Raw genomic sequence first — 17,375 nt, forward strand, 5'->3', positions numbered from 1 at the left:
ATTTTTCAAGTCGGTAAAATTTCTTGTACACCGAATTTTGACACAAACTTTAGAAAATATATGATACCACGTCCCTTTATGTCTTTCTGAGTGTACAACAAGAAAACAAAGGAGCAAATAAACACAACTGATCAATCCAAATATTATGAAATTTTCATATTTGTCAGATTATGTTTGCTGCGGTTTCGATATCTCTTGTATACTGTTCTTTCTTACCGTCTCAAATGTTGAAACAAAATCATCACTAACAGGTTGCAAAATTAATTAATTTTGTCCAAAAATGTGTCATGGCTACTTTTTGGTCAGAGAAATGTCTAATCAATCAAAATAATATGCAAGTTTTATTTTATTTTATTCAATTTTTCTTTTCTGTATGTTCGAAGTAAAAAAATATGACATTGAAAGAATGCCAAACGACAGTCAACTTTTGCACAGATCATTGAAGTTATTTTTGCATTTTTAAGTGCTTATATATGGTTTATGTTCATTTCACACAAAAATTTATTAAAAATCTTATTTCATATAAAAGATATTAAAGAGAATTTTTTGGCGGGTACACAGGTAAAAATTCTTGTATTAATAAAATTATATTACTTTATTCATTTAATTTGGAAGCCTTTAGTTGAAATGTGTTAATTTCTAACTGCTGAATACACCTTACCTTTCAAATTGATATCCGTTCATACTATGTTTATAACGTGTAACATAAAATATTTGTTGATCGGACTGTTATCATTATGATCAGCATAATGTATAATTTATAACACAATGAGCAAGTCGTTTTTATCTGATCGAACGACGCCATATCACCTGTAAGTTGCAATTCTTTACAAATTCCTTCGCTTGCTCTACATGTAATTAATATCGCTGTTTTAGTCTTGTCAAACTTGTTTTTTTTGCAAACATAATGATATTTGACATGTGCATAAATCTATTTTGAAAAGAAGTAGAGGGTTATAAAAATGTTTAAATATTCAATAATTCTAAAGTTCTGAGAAAATTAAACTTTAAATGATGTTTTAAATGTGCATTTCTCAAAGTTACCTTTATGAATCTACTTAAAGTATAATTTTTTTGCTAAACACATAAGTATCGTTTTTTTTTTCTTTTGATACTTTCTGTCTCTTGAATGATTGGCCCACTTTTCAAAAACTATTACCTTTGTCATGACTTTTGAATGAGAAGACACAGGGCTTTCATATTAAAAATAATGCATTGTTGTGACAAGAAATTTGGAAATACACTATGCTTTTTTATCTTGTGAAAAAGACCTTGACAGTCAAATATTTTAAATTTAAATTTTTTTCCTTCTAACTTTTGACAGAAGTATAAAGCCTATAAAATTAACTTTCTAGAGAAAAAAAATCAAAAGGCTTTATTACACCTTTATACAAGGTTGTTATTACGCCTTTCCAGTAAAGGAATTTCAATTATTTCCTAAAAGGCGTTTTATGCCTATAAAAAAGGCGTTATTACGAAAAGAAAAAATGCGTTATTACGCCTTTCCAAAAGGAAAAATATAACGCTTTTTAAAGTCCATCATTTTGCATTTAACAGGCCTGTAAATGAAAACCCCCGTTATTTTATAAATATTAAATTTTCTATCGTGTATGTCAAAATTATGAATGATTCAGTCATGTAAATTTTGAGATATTTATCAAAAGATGCAATTGTTCAGATAAACATTATAAAGACAATTTTATTCGTAATTTTGTGTGTCTTGGCTGTGCTTATTTTGTCTATCGTTTTCCTTAGCTATGGTGGCATATTTCTGCCCCTTGTGTGCAAGTTATTTTTCTATCAAAAGGAAAATGGAAAGGCGTTATTTTATGTTAAAAAAGATATGAAAGAGTTCATTCACACCATCTTTATTTATGCAATTCTCTAAAATTGCAATCTCACTGAAAACTGTTTAAAAAATCGTATTAAGAGATTATTCTACTTGTGAAGATACGATATAGGCAGATGTATCTTGGAGCTTTGCTTGCTATGTATTAAAATTCATTTCATTTGAAGAATTTTTCTCTCTTCTTGGAAAAAAGCAGGCAAACTATTTGCATAGGTATAATCATAATGAGCAATTGAAATCAATTTTCAATTCATTTATTGACAACACCATCATACATTGGCATATAGTCATGAATACAACAATTAACATACATGTACATGAAATAAAATATCAAAGAAAGCATATCAGGTTTGTTGAAGGTTTTCTTTCCTAATATCAAAGCACTTTTTCAAAAAGTTACAAACTCTCATAGCAGTTCTAATACTTGTAGGATTGATAATGTCAATAATAGGGTTTTCCTTCATGTAACATTGTGCATTGAATATATCGTAATATTGTAATCTACATTGATATAACTAGGACAATAAAGTACAAAATGGTTTTCATTTTCAATAAAAAATTTACAAAAATGACATACACGTTTTTTTAGGAATAGGTGGCCTTATTTTATTCCCCATTCCAATATGTAGGGTATGAGCACTAATTCTTCGTTTTGTTAGGATTGTCCTTTCAGATTTCTTCAATGGTAATTCTAGATATGTTTGTAATTTATATTCATTTAAATCAATTATATTACTATAAAAAGTTAATTTCCCAGAATTTGATTTAGAAATGTTCTTTAATTGTTCACTGATCTTGTTGATGATCCTTGGTAGAGGTGTGTCTGGTATTTAAGAAGGACTTATATAGTTGGTTCTAGTTATTGAAAATATATGTGCATTTAAAAATCTTTTTTTCCTAGAAATCTTAAATGTTATTTGTTTAAATTATTGTTTTAGAAATTAGTCCTATATCTATGGTGGCATATTTCTGCCCCCTACATGCAAGATAAATTATGTTAACATGCAACATAATTATTTAGACATGAAACATATTTATGTCAACATGCTAGTTATGTTGCCATGCAAGTTACAAATCTTATAAGAAAATATAATTTAAATATGGGTAAATTTATGCCTGTATCTGACATTCTAGATGCAATATGCAACATAATTATGTAGACATGCAACTTATTTATGTTAACATGCAAGATAATTATGTTAACATGCGACTTATTTATGTCAATATGCAAGATAATTATGTCAACATGCGACTTATTTATGTCAACATGCAAGATTATCATGTCAACATGCGACTTATTTATGTTAATATGCAAGATAATTATGTTAACATGCAACTTATTTATGTCAACATGCAAGATAATAATGTTAACATACAAGATATGTACGGAAACGTATAACCGCCTCGTGTTGTTGTTTTAGAACGCGATATTATGATATAAAAATGTTGTCAAATACAATTACTTCAAGGTTTGTCGATATAATTATGACAACAATCTCTGACGAAGAATACTATTCTGATATGTTTTAGACGACTTATACACTTTGATGTATCCAAGTTGAGTTTCTAAAGGTCGCACTAAAATGATGTGTAAAAATCAAGCCGCTAAAATTAAAATATCGCAGATATTAGTGCAATGTTACAAATATGACGACTTCGCGAAGACGTCTAGATTTAATCAAAGAGGAAATTCAGCAAAATGCGAACGACTTGTAGCATCAGATTTATTGATATGACGTATTGCATTGAATTGATTCTGATTAAAATAATATAATTCAAATTAAATTGTTATAGCACTAAAGTAATTGCAGGCCCGTAGTACATGTCTAGACAATACTTTCCTCTTTTTCTAAATGTGTGCTTTTCTTAGGACTCGGGACACTCTTTGAAAACCGTAGCTACATGCCTGATTTTTATTCCCCGAAATTGATTATTTAAAAAATATATGATTTTTAAAAATAAAAATCTAAAATTTCATGCTGTCAGTAATTGCAATGTTTTTTTCTCAGAATAAACAAAAAGACATTTGCAGTTTTTACAGTGTTATAATTCTTTATGTATATGCTTTTTTAAATGTTCTCAAAGATCAACTTCATAAAATTATATGATTTTTTTAAATTATAACATAAATCTGAATTTACTAAATGATTCATAACATGATTGGGGGGAAAATTGTGTCTGTGACAGCACTAACTAATGAGCTTGTGTGTTATTTTAAAAAGAAAGAGGACAAAATGCAAATTATTTCATTCATTTTATCAATCTACACATAATTTTAAAATACATATATAGAGTAAGTGCAGATGTGAAGGCATATTTAATGATGACATTACATCAGACGAAAATATTAAATGCTTGTATGTTTGCATATGTTCTCCAAGCTAAGAACATGATTAAAGATATCGTTATCATAGTTTGCATTGAATAGTGGATAAGTATTACCAAATATAGTGACTGTCCTTTGAAGCAACATTCATAAGATTTAATTTTTAGGGAAGAGCCTGCAAGATATCCTATAACTATTTAAATTATTTTATTTAAATCAGGCATCAATTCAATGCAATACGTTATATTCAGGATGAAAATCATTTTCTCCTTGTATGTCCTCATCTTAATGTAAAAAGACTTGAACTTTTAAATATTTGTAAAATTAAATGTTAAAATTTTCAGTTTCTATATTATGATAATCATTTTTATTGGCTCATGACTAATTAAGACCCTGACATCCTAATATCTATTGCTAGATTCCTTGATAATTTACCTTAATTGAGGATATTTTGATATGCAAATATGTACTTTTTTCACTTGAAATCACTTTATAATGTTATTGTAACATATATACAACTCATGTATGTTTATTCAGTATATCTCTTATATACTAGTACATTTTTATCAACTGCTCTCATTATATGTAAGATCATATTTGTTCTATCAGTTTGATCCTCCTCCTTCTTTTGTTTGTAATTTTTTCTTTTTGCTCCTCCAAGAGCCCAAATTGGACTGATAAAATCTTGTATCTTGTACAAGTAACAGCTTTTCAAAAAGCTTGCCTGACTTAATCAATCAATATCTGTAAGAGAAGTGATAAACCTTTTGAGCAATACTTTTTTGTGTTTGAAATATGTCTTTTTTTGTAGAAGAACGATGCCTTTGCTGCATTCTGAAGAGTTGTTAACAGAATGGTTAATGTATGTGGGTTTTCTGCCAATCGCAACTCCTCGGGCCTTATCGAGGGAAGAAGACCAAAAATGTATTGTTAATTTATACGCCATGACCCCCCCCCCCCCCTTTTCACAAACTTTGAAATGAAAGCATGGATGATGTATATAGACCTATTATCTGTGGAATATGGAGTTAACTTTATTCAATGTAATGATATTATCTAAAATATACTATAGAAGGGACTTCTAACTCCGTTTTTACTATGAACAGGAAATGTAGAAATTTTTAACATCCGATGATGTCGATATATTCGAGTTTGTTTTTTGACCTCTGACGAAAAGATCCGAGATGATGCGATTGACTTTTCCGTGCAAGTAGATTGATCTACCCCTGGATCTAAATTTAAACCTACATCTATTCTGAAATCTGTTGTCAAATCATTCATTGTGAACATTTTAGAGAATGGATATAACTACATGTTAAATACATATGTTAATGTAGGAAAGTATTTTTTCCAATGAAGTAGTAGTTTGTGTTCATTGATCTTTTTTTCTGAAAGGTGGGTACTATAATTTTTTGAGCGAAATAGGTAAAACCAACATTAAGGCCTTTGTGGAAAAGAAATCCAAGATTTCGCACAGGTAATTTCTTTCGCCAAATCGTCTGGAATCTGGTTGAACTGCGTCGATCGTTTGTGGTGATTGGACTAGTCCATTAAAATTTGGAATAAACCAACAGAGGGGAAACAAATTGGAGAAATCATTTGTTTTGCATGTCCATTTTCTGATACATATGATTCATCTTTTGTTTTAAGGAATAAGATAAAATTTGTAGAGAGAATTTCTGAATCATAAGAAGATGGAGGTTACAATAACAAACTTTATTTAATTCCATGGAAGTTAGCACCCCCATTCATACAATAGAACAATCCAAGAAAAGGCGCGAAGATCGCTTACTCGTGACATTTGGCGCGAAAAGAGCGATTCACCCCTTTTGTAGAATATAAATGGACTGATCCAGTAGTATAGAAATGGAGAAAAAAAGATACACGGACACTTTGAAATGGTAAATCACATGGAATAATCTGTTTCATGCAAACAGAGTAAACAAAGAAAATACTGCATTATTTTGCATCAGTAAAATCATTGTTTCCCTGAAAAATGTTTCTTTTAAAATGCAGGTAAAAGATTTCCAATGTAAATTAGCTTGCACAAAATCTAGCTCTCAGGGTATGATCTATTAGTTTCGGATCAAGCAATTATCAATCCTTATACAGCCTGACGCCGTGACGTCAGGCAATAAATCTGATGTTATAAGTCGTTTGAATTTTTTTGAATTTTTCTCTTTGATTAAATCAAGTCGTCTAAGCAAAGTCTTCATTTAAGTTATATTGCACTAATGTCTGCGATATCTAGTTTTAGCGACATAATATTTACACATTATTTTATGTGCGACATTTAGGAATTTAACTTGGATACATCAAAGCTCATAAGTCGTCTAAAACATAGTAGAAAAGTAGCATTCATCAGAGATTGTTGTCATAATTATATCGACAAACCTTTAAGTAATTGTATTTGGCAACATTTTTATATCATGATATCGCGTTCTAAAACAACAACACGAGGCGGTTATACGTTTCCGTAGATATGTAAGTTGTATGCAAGTTATTATCTTGCATGTTGACATAGATAAGTTGCATGTGAACATAAATATTCTGCATGTTAACATAAATAAGTCGCATGTTAACATAAGTATCTCACGTGTTAACACAAGTATGTTGCATGTTGACATAAATAAGTTGCATGTCTATATAATTTACTCGCATGTTGACATAAATATCTTGCATGTCAAGATAATTATATCGCATGTTAACATATTAAGTAAATCGCATCTTCTCATAATTATGCTGCGTCTTGCATCTTCGATGTCAGGGCGTCAGCACAGGATTTTACCCATACTTAAATCAAATTCCCCTAAAAAATGTGGAACTTGCATGTCAACATAATTATCTTGCATGTCAACATAATTTTCTTGCATGTTGACATAATTTTCTTGCATGTTAACATAATTTACCTTGCATGTAGGGGGAAGAAATATGCCATCATATATATCAAATTGTGAAATTCATTTCCCAAAGGTAAGATTTCTGACCCCCCCCCCCCCCCCCCCCCACAACACTCCGCCCCTTAGTTGGGCTAAATATGTTCAGTCATGTATTCAAAATAAAGACGTATTAACGCCTTTTGGAAAGGCGTAAAAACGTCTTTTATAAAGGCGTAATAACGCTTTTTGAAAAGGCGTAATAACACCTTTTATAAAGGCGTAATAACGCCTTTTGGAAAGGCGTTATAACGCCTTTTTGAAAGGCGTAATAACGTTTTTAAGAAAGGCGTAATAACGCCTTTTAGAAAGGCGTAATAATGCCTTTTGGAAAGGCGTTATAACGCCTTTTAAAAAGGCGTAATAACGCCTTTTAGAACGGAGAGGCGTAATAACGCCATTTAGAAAGGCGTTATATTTGACACAATATGTCATAAAAAAATGACATTGCACAAAGACACCGAAAGCGGGGGACCACAGTTGTTTGAATTTGCTTGTTGAAAATAAGAATTAAATCTTAGATTTACCTTTTTAAAAAAAAAAAAAAATAAAAACAAGTATTTTCACTCATTCTCAATACATTAAGGTTCAAAAAATGTCGCCGCAGTTTTAGATCACCTGAGCCGAAGGTTCTTGGAAGTGAGCTTTTCTGATCAAAATTTTTTCTGTTTTCTGTCGTTGTTGTCGTCGTAAACTTTTCATATTTTCATCTTCTTCTCAAGAACAACTGGGCCAATTTCAGCAAATTGGCTGAAATTGGCCAAGTAAACTTGTCACAGAGTGTTCTTGGGTGAAGGGGATTTTGTTCAAATGAATTTAGGGCCAAGCCCTCATTCAAGGGGAGATCATTTTAAATTCTTCTACACAAAAGTAGGAAAGCCAAGATTGGTAATATTTATATGTAAGCATCCTCAGATATAGTGTAAATTCAAATTTGTGCAAATCATGACCCCCGGGGGTATGGTGGGACCACAATTTTAAGGAATGATCAATTTTTACATAGGAATACGTAGAAAAATAGTCTTCTCAAGAACATCAAAGCCAGGATTGATGATATTTATATGAAAGCATCCTCAGGTAGTGAAATCTGATTAAAATTAGATGTTAGATCCGCTCGCATAACTCATGTTAGGGCTTTCATACTTCAAATATGTAATCCGTGTAAGAAGGCCTTTCATTGGATACCAAGAACTTTGACCCTTTGACCTTGACGTTTAACCTACTTTAAGAAAAAACAAACATTGACCATAACTTTTGAAGTGTTAGGGTTAAGGCTTTCATATTTCACATATTTAATCCTTGTGACAGGAACTTTCATTGGATACCATGAATGACCTTGACCTTGACCTACTTAATTTGCATTTAAGAATAGTTGACATGTGCATTACCTGTGACAAGATATTTCCGAGCATGCTATGATTTCTGACCCCTTGACTTTGACCTTCACGATTGACCTTATTTAAAAAAAAATCAACTTCAATGATAATTTCTAAATGACATATGATAGGACGTTTATTTTGACACAATATATCATATATCTCACCCACAAAGACACCGAAAGCTGGGGACCACATTTGTTTGAATTTGCTTGTTACATTACTAAATCATATTTACTTGAAAGTACTATACTTTTACATAGTTCATCAAAAATGTCACATTTCTAAAACTTACGGTAATGCTCAATTTTTGTAAAAAAAAAAATATTCCAAGAGAATCAAATATATTTACTAGGTAATTCTTCACAATTGAAATCTAGAATATTTTTTGTTTATCAGACAATATTGTAAAATGTTTTACTTAAGATGAGATCAGGTTAAATAACTTAAATAGGAATAGGTCTTCCCTTTCCTTTTTAAATTTGCTACAGCGAATAAGGAAATGTTCTTCATCTTCAATTTGATTAAGCATACAATTTTTTGAAATAAGCACATTTGAAATGTACAAGGCTTAATCCAAAAAGTGTAATTATAACAATATAGTTTATTCAGAATATAACTTTGGGCAATACAGCTCATCAGTTTACAAAATTACAAATAGTACATAAAACATATAAAACAATGACTCTCAATGAGTCTAAAATGGGGGGGGGGGGGGCAGGTCAAGTGTTCTTCAGTCCCAAAGTTCCACTCATTTCTAGTAAACAATTATATATAATACATGTAATTTTGAATATAACATTACATAATAATTCAAAGTTATAATACAATATACAACAATGCTGTTTTGATATACAAACATATGACAATAAGCCTTACACGGATAATTTCTCATATTTTATTCATTAAATGAGAGTGAAAGTGGTTGAAAATTACAAATAAGAATATTTGTTTATACGTGAAATGCAAAAAAAAAACATGCTAAGTGCAGGCATATAAAACGTAAAATGCATATATAGCAACTGGTTCTCGTGTGATGTGAAAAAATTAAAGAACATTGAACTTCCGTGGAGGTTGATTATAGGTTGGCCGTCTTTTGGGGGGTCTTTTTTTCATTGTAGACCAATTAAGCGTTAATGAGCGTTGACCGCCGATACTTTCAAAAATACCATGTTCCTCATACGAAAACTGACGTTCCACTGGGTTCCATTTCTTGTAAATGGCATCACCGTTAACCAACCAGATGTCATAATCTATTGTGATGTCATCATCAGAACTGACCCAGGAACAGTTTTTATTGGTCGTATTTCTGTAGCAGGCAACTATAGTCATATACCAAAACCTGGAAAACGATGCAGACAACTTTTTGTTATTTCTTAATATGTAAATACCCCAAAACTAGCAGGTGCATGATTATCCTCATATATACCAGTATACCTAGCTGTAGAACTGTAGCATTATGGTTTTATAGATTAGCTAGTCGTTGACTAGAAAGACTAATCATTTAATTTCTATACAATACTTGATTCTAATTGGAAAAAAAATCTTTTGATTTAAGAAATGAATGTAATATTTTTTTTCTTTTGATCGAAGTATCAAAGAAAAAAGAACTTTATTCGGTAATAACTTTGATATTTTTGATCTATTACTTCAAACGTTTTAGTGACCATAATAATAAACATAATGGAATAACCTGACACCCCTTTCTAATAGACTGTCTCACTATTATAAAAGTAAGAGACGCTGAGAGACATTCTGGTTCCTGTTACAGCGGATAAAGAGTTAGGTAATATTTATTTCTAGTTTAAACTTCTGTACTCGTACAATTGATCAGTGGCCCGAATAGAGCCGAAGCTGTTCAATTGTATGATATAGTTTGGCGAGGCATAAGCCAAAGGTCTGACTATTTGTCAGGAAGATCACAGGTACCAGGGTTAGTGGCCCGAATAGACCCGACCTGTCCTTGGTACTTGTGTATAGATCTTTTTTATAAGAAGTGTAGGTTTACCTTCGCTGTAGTTAGCTAGTTGTACTTGATTCTTTTCGACCCAAAGAAGGGATATTTAATGAATGATATAAATCTAATTAGTGATTGAGAAAAATTGTTTGCCATTTATCATTTTTGAACAAGGTTAGCGAAAAAGAACTCAATTACACATTACATTATTTGGTGGCAGCGGTGTGCGCTTCTTTGTTTTGTTTTTTGCTGACCAATTTTATTGTTTGACATTCTTCATATGACTTTATTGCATGCCACGGGTATATTGTTTGACATGGGGTCTTGCGCGAATGATTTGATTGCAAATGAAATATAATTTCTCGAAGAGGAAATAAATAGAATAGAATTTGAATTGACAAGGGACAGGCACTCAACACCTTTAGTTCAACGTCATACAAGTCATAGACATTTGGCAGACCATACGCCTCGCCAAATTGTGATGACCGGACTGTATGAATATAAGACGGCAATCCAAAGGGAGGGGGCTAGTCGTTTGGCAGACCATTCAAATTTGGCTGGACATTTGGCAGGTCAGAGAGGTATGGCACGCCAAGGGGAACATTATAATAGTATGACACACCAGCCTGACAGACGTCGAATAACACAGGACAGACGTATTAGTAGAACTGTGGCACACAACGGTGACAATGCGATTGCAAGTGACGTGTCTGGTGTTGAATCAAATAATGCTGGTAGGTCTCTAATTGTCAGCCAAAAACGAAATTTTGTAAAACCATAAACTTATGAAGGTACTACTTCTTGGAGTGATTTTCGGTCTCACTTTGAGGTTTGTGCAGAGTTAAATGGTTGGTCATTAAATGAAAAAGGCATGTATTTAGCGGTGTCCCTAAGAGGAAATACACAGGGTGTTTTAGGTAATTTGCCATCGAATGATCAACGGAACTATGATCATATGATGATGTGTTGTGTAAAGCACTTCAGCAACGGTTTGCGCCTACAAACCAAACTGAACTTTATAGGGCTCAACTTCGTGAAAGAAAACAGAAAGCAGTAGAGTCTTTACCAGAGCTAGGACAAGACATTCGAAGGTTGACCAATTTGGCATACCCGACCGCAACAGAAGATCTCAAAGAAATACTGGCAAAGGAGCAGTTTATAGATACATTGCGAGATCCTGACATGAGGTTTAGGATAAAGCAAGCGCGTCCAGTAGATTTGAACAATGCGGTTCGCCATGCACTTGAGTTACAGGCTTTTCAGAGTGCTGACAGAAAGATGCAAGAAAATGAAAGATACGTAAGGGCGATGGAAAAGGACATCAATACTACAAAAGGAAATAAAACTGATAAGGTATTAAAGGATATCACAGATGCACTATCCTCATTGCAAAAAGAAGTTGGTTCAATCTTTGAAAGAAAGGCAACCCAATGTAGGGTCGTTCCGACCAAAGTTTAACAAGATTGATCCAAATGCACTGCAAAACAGAACATTCAAATGTTATTATTGTGGCAGGCAAGGTCATACGAAAAAGCAGTGTAGAGAATACTTGGCTTCTCAATCTGGGCAGAAACAAACCCAGAAACAAGCTAGTCGACCGAGTAAATTTTCCAGTACAGATACTAGTTATAAAACTCGAGGAAACCTTATATAACTTAGCTGTGGAGCTTCAGAGAACATAAATAAAGCTGGTGGATGAGGTATTTTCACTGAAGTAAGAATTCATGATATACCGTTGAGATTCTTGATAGATACAGGAGCAAGTTTCCATTGTGTAAAAGGGCATGAAAGCCAATGTTTTGTCAAACAAGCCACTGAAACAATTAATTAAGTACAGATAATTTAATAGCAGATAGCACACCATTGAAAGTGTATGGAACACATGAGATGAAGTTTTCCAAACAGTGTATGCTCTTTGAACATGCTATGGTAGTTGCCGACTTAAGCGTTGATGGAATATTAGGTTTAGATTTCTTAAGAGCTCATAAATGTTCACTTGACCTGGAGAGTTGTATGCTGAATTTGGTCAAATAAGAAAGTCAGTTGCTTGTCAATACAAGGGAAAAATTGTTTGTTTCCGAGTAACATTGTGTTAAGATCTGGGGATACCTCCAAAGAGTGAAGTTTTGACTTATTGCGATGTCCATAACCTGGATAACCAAAGTGATTCCAGATTCTCTGAAGTAAGCTTAGTAGAACCTTGTAAGCAATTTAATGATTCTGATAGAGCATTGGTAGCAAGAAGACTTGTAACCTGCAACAAAGAGAGCAAAGTGCCAGTGCGTCTTATGAACGTACAGAATGAGGTAAGAAAGGCACATTCATTGCTGAATTGAACTCGGTTCAAAATGTTTTGACAGCGACCACGAGCAAAAGGGCGGCAGATTGCAAGGAAAATTTAGAACTTTTAGATCATTTGCAAGATTTATATGTAAGGTCAAGTACAGGTATGTCACCGGAGAACAAGCCAGCTGTACTTCAGTTACTAATACGTTACCAGTCATCTTTTGCAAAGTCTGACCAAGATTTAGGGAGAACCAATATTATTCAACACAAGATTAGTACTGGAGACAACCAGCCTTTTGAGCAGTCTCCAAGGAGAATACCTGAGCATATGCAAAAGGAGGTGGACATGCATGTTAATGATATGCTACATCGAAATATCATTGAGCCTTCAAATAGCCCATGGGCGTCCAATATAGTGTTAGTAAAGAAGAAAGACAGTACCACCAGATTTTGTACAGATTACAGAAAGCTGAATAAAATTAGGAAGCATGATGCATATCCTTTGCCAAAAGACGATTCTCTTGATCAGCTTAGGTGTGCCACCTGGTTTTCTACGTTAGATTTATGTTCAGGGTATTGGCAGGTGGCCGTTGACTCTCAAGACAAGCAGAAAACAGCTTATACAACAAGAAAAGGCTTGTATGAATTTTCAGTGATGCCATTCGGCCTTTGCAATGCGCCAGCAAGATTTGAACGTCTTATGGAAACAGTGCTGTGCGGTTTGGAATTTGAAATCTGTCTTATTTATCTTGACGACATTATAGTCTTTGGAAAGAATTTTGAAGATATGATAGAAAATCTCTCAAAAGTGTTTGACCGTCTGGAAGAAGCAGGACTGAAACTGAGACCGAAAAAGTGTACTCTTTTTGCCAGACAAGTTGAGTTTTTGGACCATGTTGTATCTTCAAATGGGATAGCTACAAGTGCAGATAAGACCAAAGCAATTCTAGATTGGAATACGCCATCCAATATTACAGAAGTAAGATCCTTTATTGTTCTATGTAGTTATTATAGGAAGTTTGTCAAGGATTTTGCCTCTATTGCAAAACCTTTGCATGACTTGACGTCCAAAGAGAAACCCTTTAAATGGACAGAGGAATGTCAGATTGCATTTGACAAGCTAAAACAGATTCTGACTTCGGAACCAATTCTTGCACATCCAGATTTTGAAATGGAGTTTATCTTAGACACTGATGCGAGCGATAAAGCCATTGGTGCTGTACTTTCGCAGGTAACTGAAGGCAAGGAGAGAGTTTGTGCATATATCCTAGTAGGTGCTTGTCCAAATCTGAACGGCGTTACTGCGTTACCAGAAAGAAACTCTTAGCAGTGATACATTTTGTCAAGTACTTCAAACATTACTTGTACGGCAAAGAATTCCTTGTAAGGACAGATCATACATGTAGTTCTCTTAGGGGGTTAATGCAATTTAAAAACCCTGAGGGACAGTTTGCACGTTGGATAGATGTTATGTCAACTTACAATTTCAGAATTGAACATCGTCCAGGGTGTTTACATACAAATGCTGATGCAATGAGCAGGCTTCCATGTAAGCAATGTGGTTATCACAGTACACTTGAAAAAGAGGACTCCGATGTTAATATTTGTAACCAGATCGAGCAATGTCAATCACTACAGTTAGCTCAGAAAAATGACAATGATCTGCAGAAGCTACGTGAATGGATTGAGGAAGGTTCCTCCCCTGGTTCTAAGAAAGTGGCACCAGAAAACTATTTTCTTAAATCATTGGTTTCTCAGTTTGACAGACTGTGCATTAAAGATCATTTAATCTGTCAAAAGTGGGAAGAATTGTCATCAAAGCAGATACTTTATCAGTATGTAGTCCCATACTCTGAGCGCCGTAATGTTCTTAGACAATACCATGATAAGAAAACTTCAGGTCATCTTGGTATTAAAAAGACATTGTCTAAAGTTCGCAATAGATATTACTGGCCTGGGTTACAGCGTGATGTGCGACATGTGACCAAGTGTGCACCCATGAAGGTAGTGCATTCTGGTTATCCTTTTGAGAGAATAGCGACAGACATTTTAGGAGAGCTACCAGTCACAAAGAATGGAAACAAATACAGTTTGAAAGCTGAAAGTTTTGCAACTGTTCTCATAGCATAAATGATATGTACTTTGCAGTTTGAAAGAATGTTCTCCGAAATGTGTAGATCGAAAGACACACACACCGCCATATCATCTCCAATCGGATGGTATGGTGGAACGTTTCAATCGAACTTTCACAACTATGCTCAGCAATTTTGTTAACGACAATCACACGGATTGGGATGAGCATTTACATTATGTCATGATGGCATACAGAACCACAATCCATGAAACCATTTTCTCCAAATTCATTGATGCTTGGAAGGGAGGTTTGCATTCCTTTAGACATCGTGTATGATGTTCTCTCTGCTATTAAACCAGTACCTCAAAATAAATGGGTTTGAGAACTACACGAAAGGCTTGAAAATGCACATAGAATTGTACGCATAAATACACAACAAGCCATGGTTCAGAAAGATTATCATGACAGAAAATTAAATTGGGCAAAGTTCAAGGAAAATGATGAGGTTTACATGTACTTTTCTAGAACTAAGACAGGAAACCCCAAAAAATTCACGAGTTATTGGCGTGGACCATACAAAGTCATTAAGGTCATGTCTGATGTAACGTACATGGTGAATTGCGGAGCATGGGTCAAATCAGGTCATACACGTCGACAGAATGAGACTGAAACGACATCAAACGTTGTTTGGAGAAACTCCAGATGCTGTAGAACAGAGAGACGACAGAATTCTTGACAAAAACCAATCGCTGACTGATGACATAAATGACGAGAAAGCAATTGCAAAAGATACAGTTATTGATGAACATCAGGGTAGTACTGATGAGATAGGTTCTGTTGGTAATGAAGAGTTACCTACACGACAGTTTAGAAGTAGAAGACCTCCAATTTGGTTAAAAGATTATGAAACTGAGTACTAGAAGTATTTTAGAGTATCATATACTTTTGTCTATTTCAGATCACGCAAAACCATGGTGAAAACAAAGTTAACCAGACGGATTGGGACAAGGAAGTGCACAATGTGTGCCGAACTGTTTCAAGGAGACAGCGAGTTCTCCATGCATGTTGTACAATGTGCCATGAAAGAACATTCTTGTGAATTTTGTGATTTTACATCACAAAAAGAATGTAATGTAAAGAGACATAGGAAGAGAGCACATGCAGGTTTATTGGAAAGTCCAGTAACTTTGAAACAGAAGATTGACCTAGCAAATGAAGGCAAACCAGAAAACCCAGAAAAAGAATACAACACTAATTTGTCAAGTGAAAGTGATTCAGAGAAAGAAGAATAATTGTCACAAGACCCAGGTGATTTACTTTTGACGGAATCCAATGAGAGCAATACAGCATGTGCCAGTGGTCAAAGTGCATCTACAGAAACAGTAAAGAGACCAGAATCTGTTATTATGGTTGGGCGGGTTTTTCGCAAGAAAACATCTCCTATGCTTCCGGGGAAACGTCCATCCAATGATGATGCTAAACAACTGATTGAGAGTAAGAAAACTATGATTGACATTGGCACACAAACTGAGTTTTGTAAGGAAGTTTCAGTAAAAACCGTAAAGAAATTTAGAGAGGGTCCAGTTGATATTGAAGAAACTACTGTTGAGAAATTTGTTTTATGTTAGAGAGTATATAACCATGTCCAACACAGATAGTGTTAACCAAAGTATGGTTCTTTTGGTCCTTTGTTTCATTGTTTAATTGAAAATAAAACCATTTAATAAAAAGATAATTTTTTTTTCATTTGGGACGAATGTACCCAGAGGCGTGACCCTAATAAGAAACATAATGGAAGACCCTACTAAGAAACATTTTCTAATAGACTGTCTAACTAGTATAAAAGTTAGAGACGCTGAGAGACAGTGTGATTCCTGTTACAGCGGAGAAGGAGATAGGTAATATTTATTTCTAGTTTAAACTTCTGGACTCATACAATTGATCAGTGGCCCGAATAGAGCCGAAGCTGCTCAATTGTATGATATAGTTTGGCAAGCCATAAGCCAAAGGTCTGACTATTTGTCAGGAAGATCACAGGTATCAGGGTTAGGGGCCCGAATAGAGCCGACCTGTCCTTGGTACTTGTGTATAGATCTATTTTATAAGAAGTTTAGGTTTACCTTCGCTGTAGTTAGCTAGTTGTATTTGATTTCGACCCAAAGAAGGGATATTTAATGAATAATATAAATCTAATAAGTGATTGAGAAAAATTGTTTGCCATTTATCATTTTTAAACAAAGTTAGCTAAAAAGAACTCAATTACACATTACATAACCAATATTTGCCCCCAAAATCAAACTTTGACGGAGAAGTATTTAATTATTTCTTAAACAGGGGGATATATGCTGCCTTCAAAGCACTAAATATTTTCATAAGCAATGACGACATATGTTTGAAATGACATTACGAAAAAGACGTAAATTTAACATTTCTATGATTTCTACAGATAAATGTATATATTACGTCGATATTTTGAGTAAAAGTCACCGAGCGCATTTCTGATCAGGCTCAATATTTTGATATAATGTGTAAAATGATAATATCAATGGAATACGTAAATATTGTTCCTGA

General features: G+C 33.7%; 1 protein-coding gene across 1 annotated transcript in view; it reads right to left on the minus strand.

The window, feature by feature from the left end:
• LOC134258349 (uncharacterized) overlaps nt 1-17,375 on the minus strand; it is a 31,443-nt gene that overhangs the window by 12,921 nt on the left and 1,147 nt on the right. The window contains exon 2 of the mRNA XM_062740874.1: nt 9,544-9,829. Coding sequence (XP_062596858.1) covers nt 9,544-9,829 — 286 coding nt within the window. The remainder of the gene's footprint in view (nt 1-9,543; nt 9,830-17,375) is intronic.

The sequence above is a fragment of the Saccostrea cucullata genome, unplaced genomic scaffold (assembly GCF_032062105.1).
Source record: "Saccostrea cucullata isolate Sc308-1 unplaced genomic scaffold, CSIRO_AGI_Scuc_v1 ctg4, whole genome shotgun sequence".
Taxonomy (NCBI): Eukaryota; Metazoa; Mollusca; class Bivalvia; order Ostreida; family Ostreidae; genus Saccostrea; species Saccostrea cuccullata.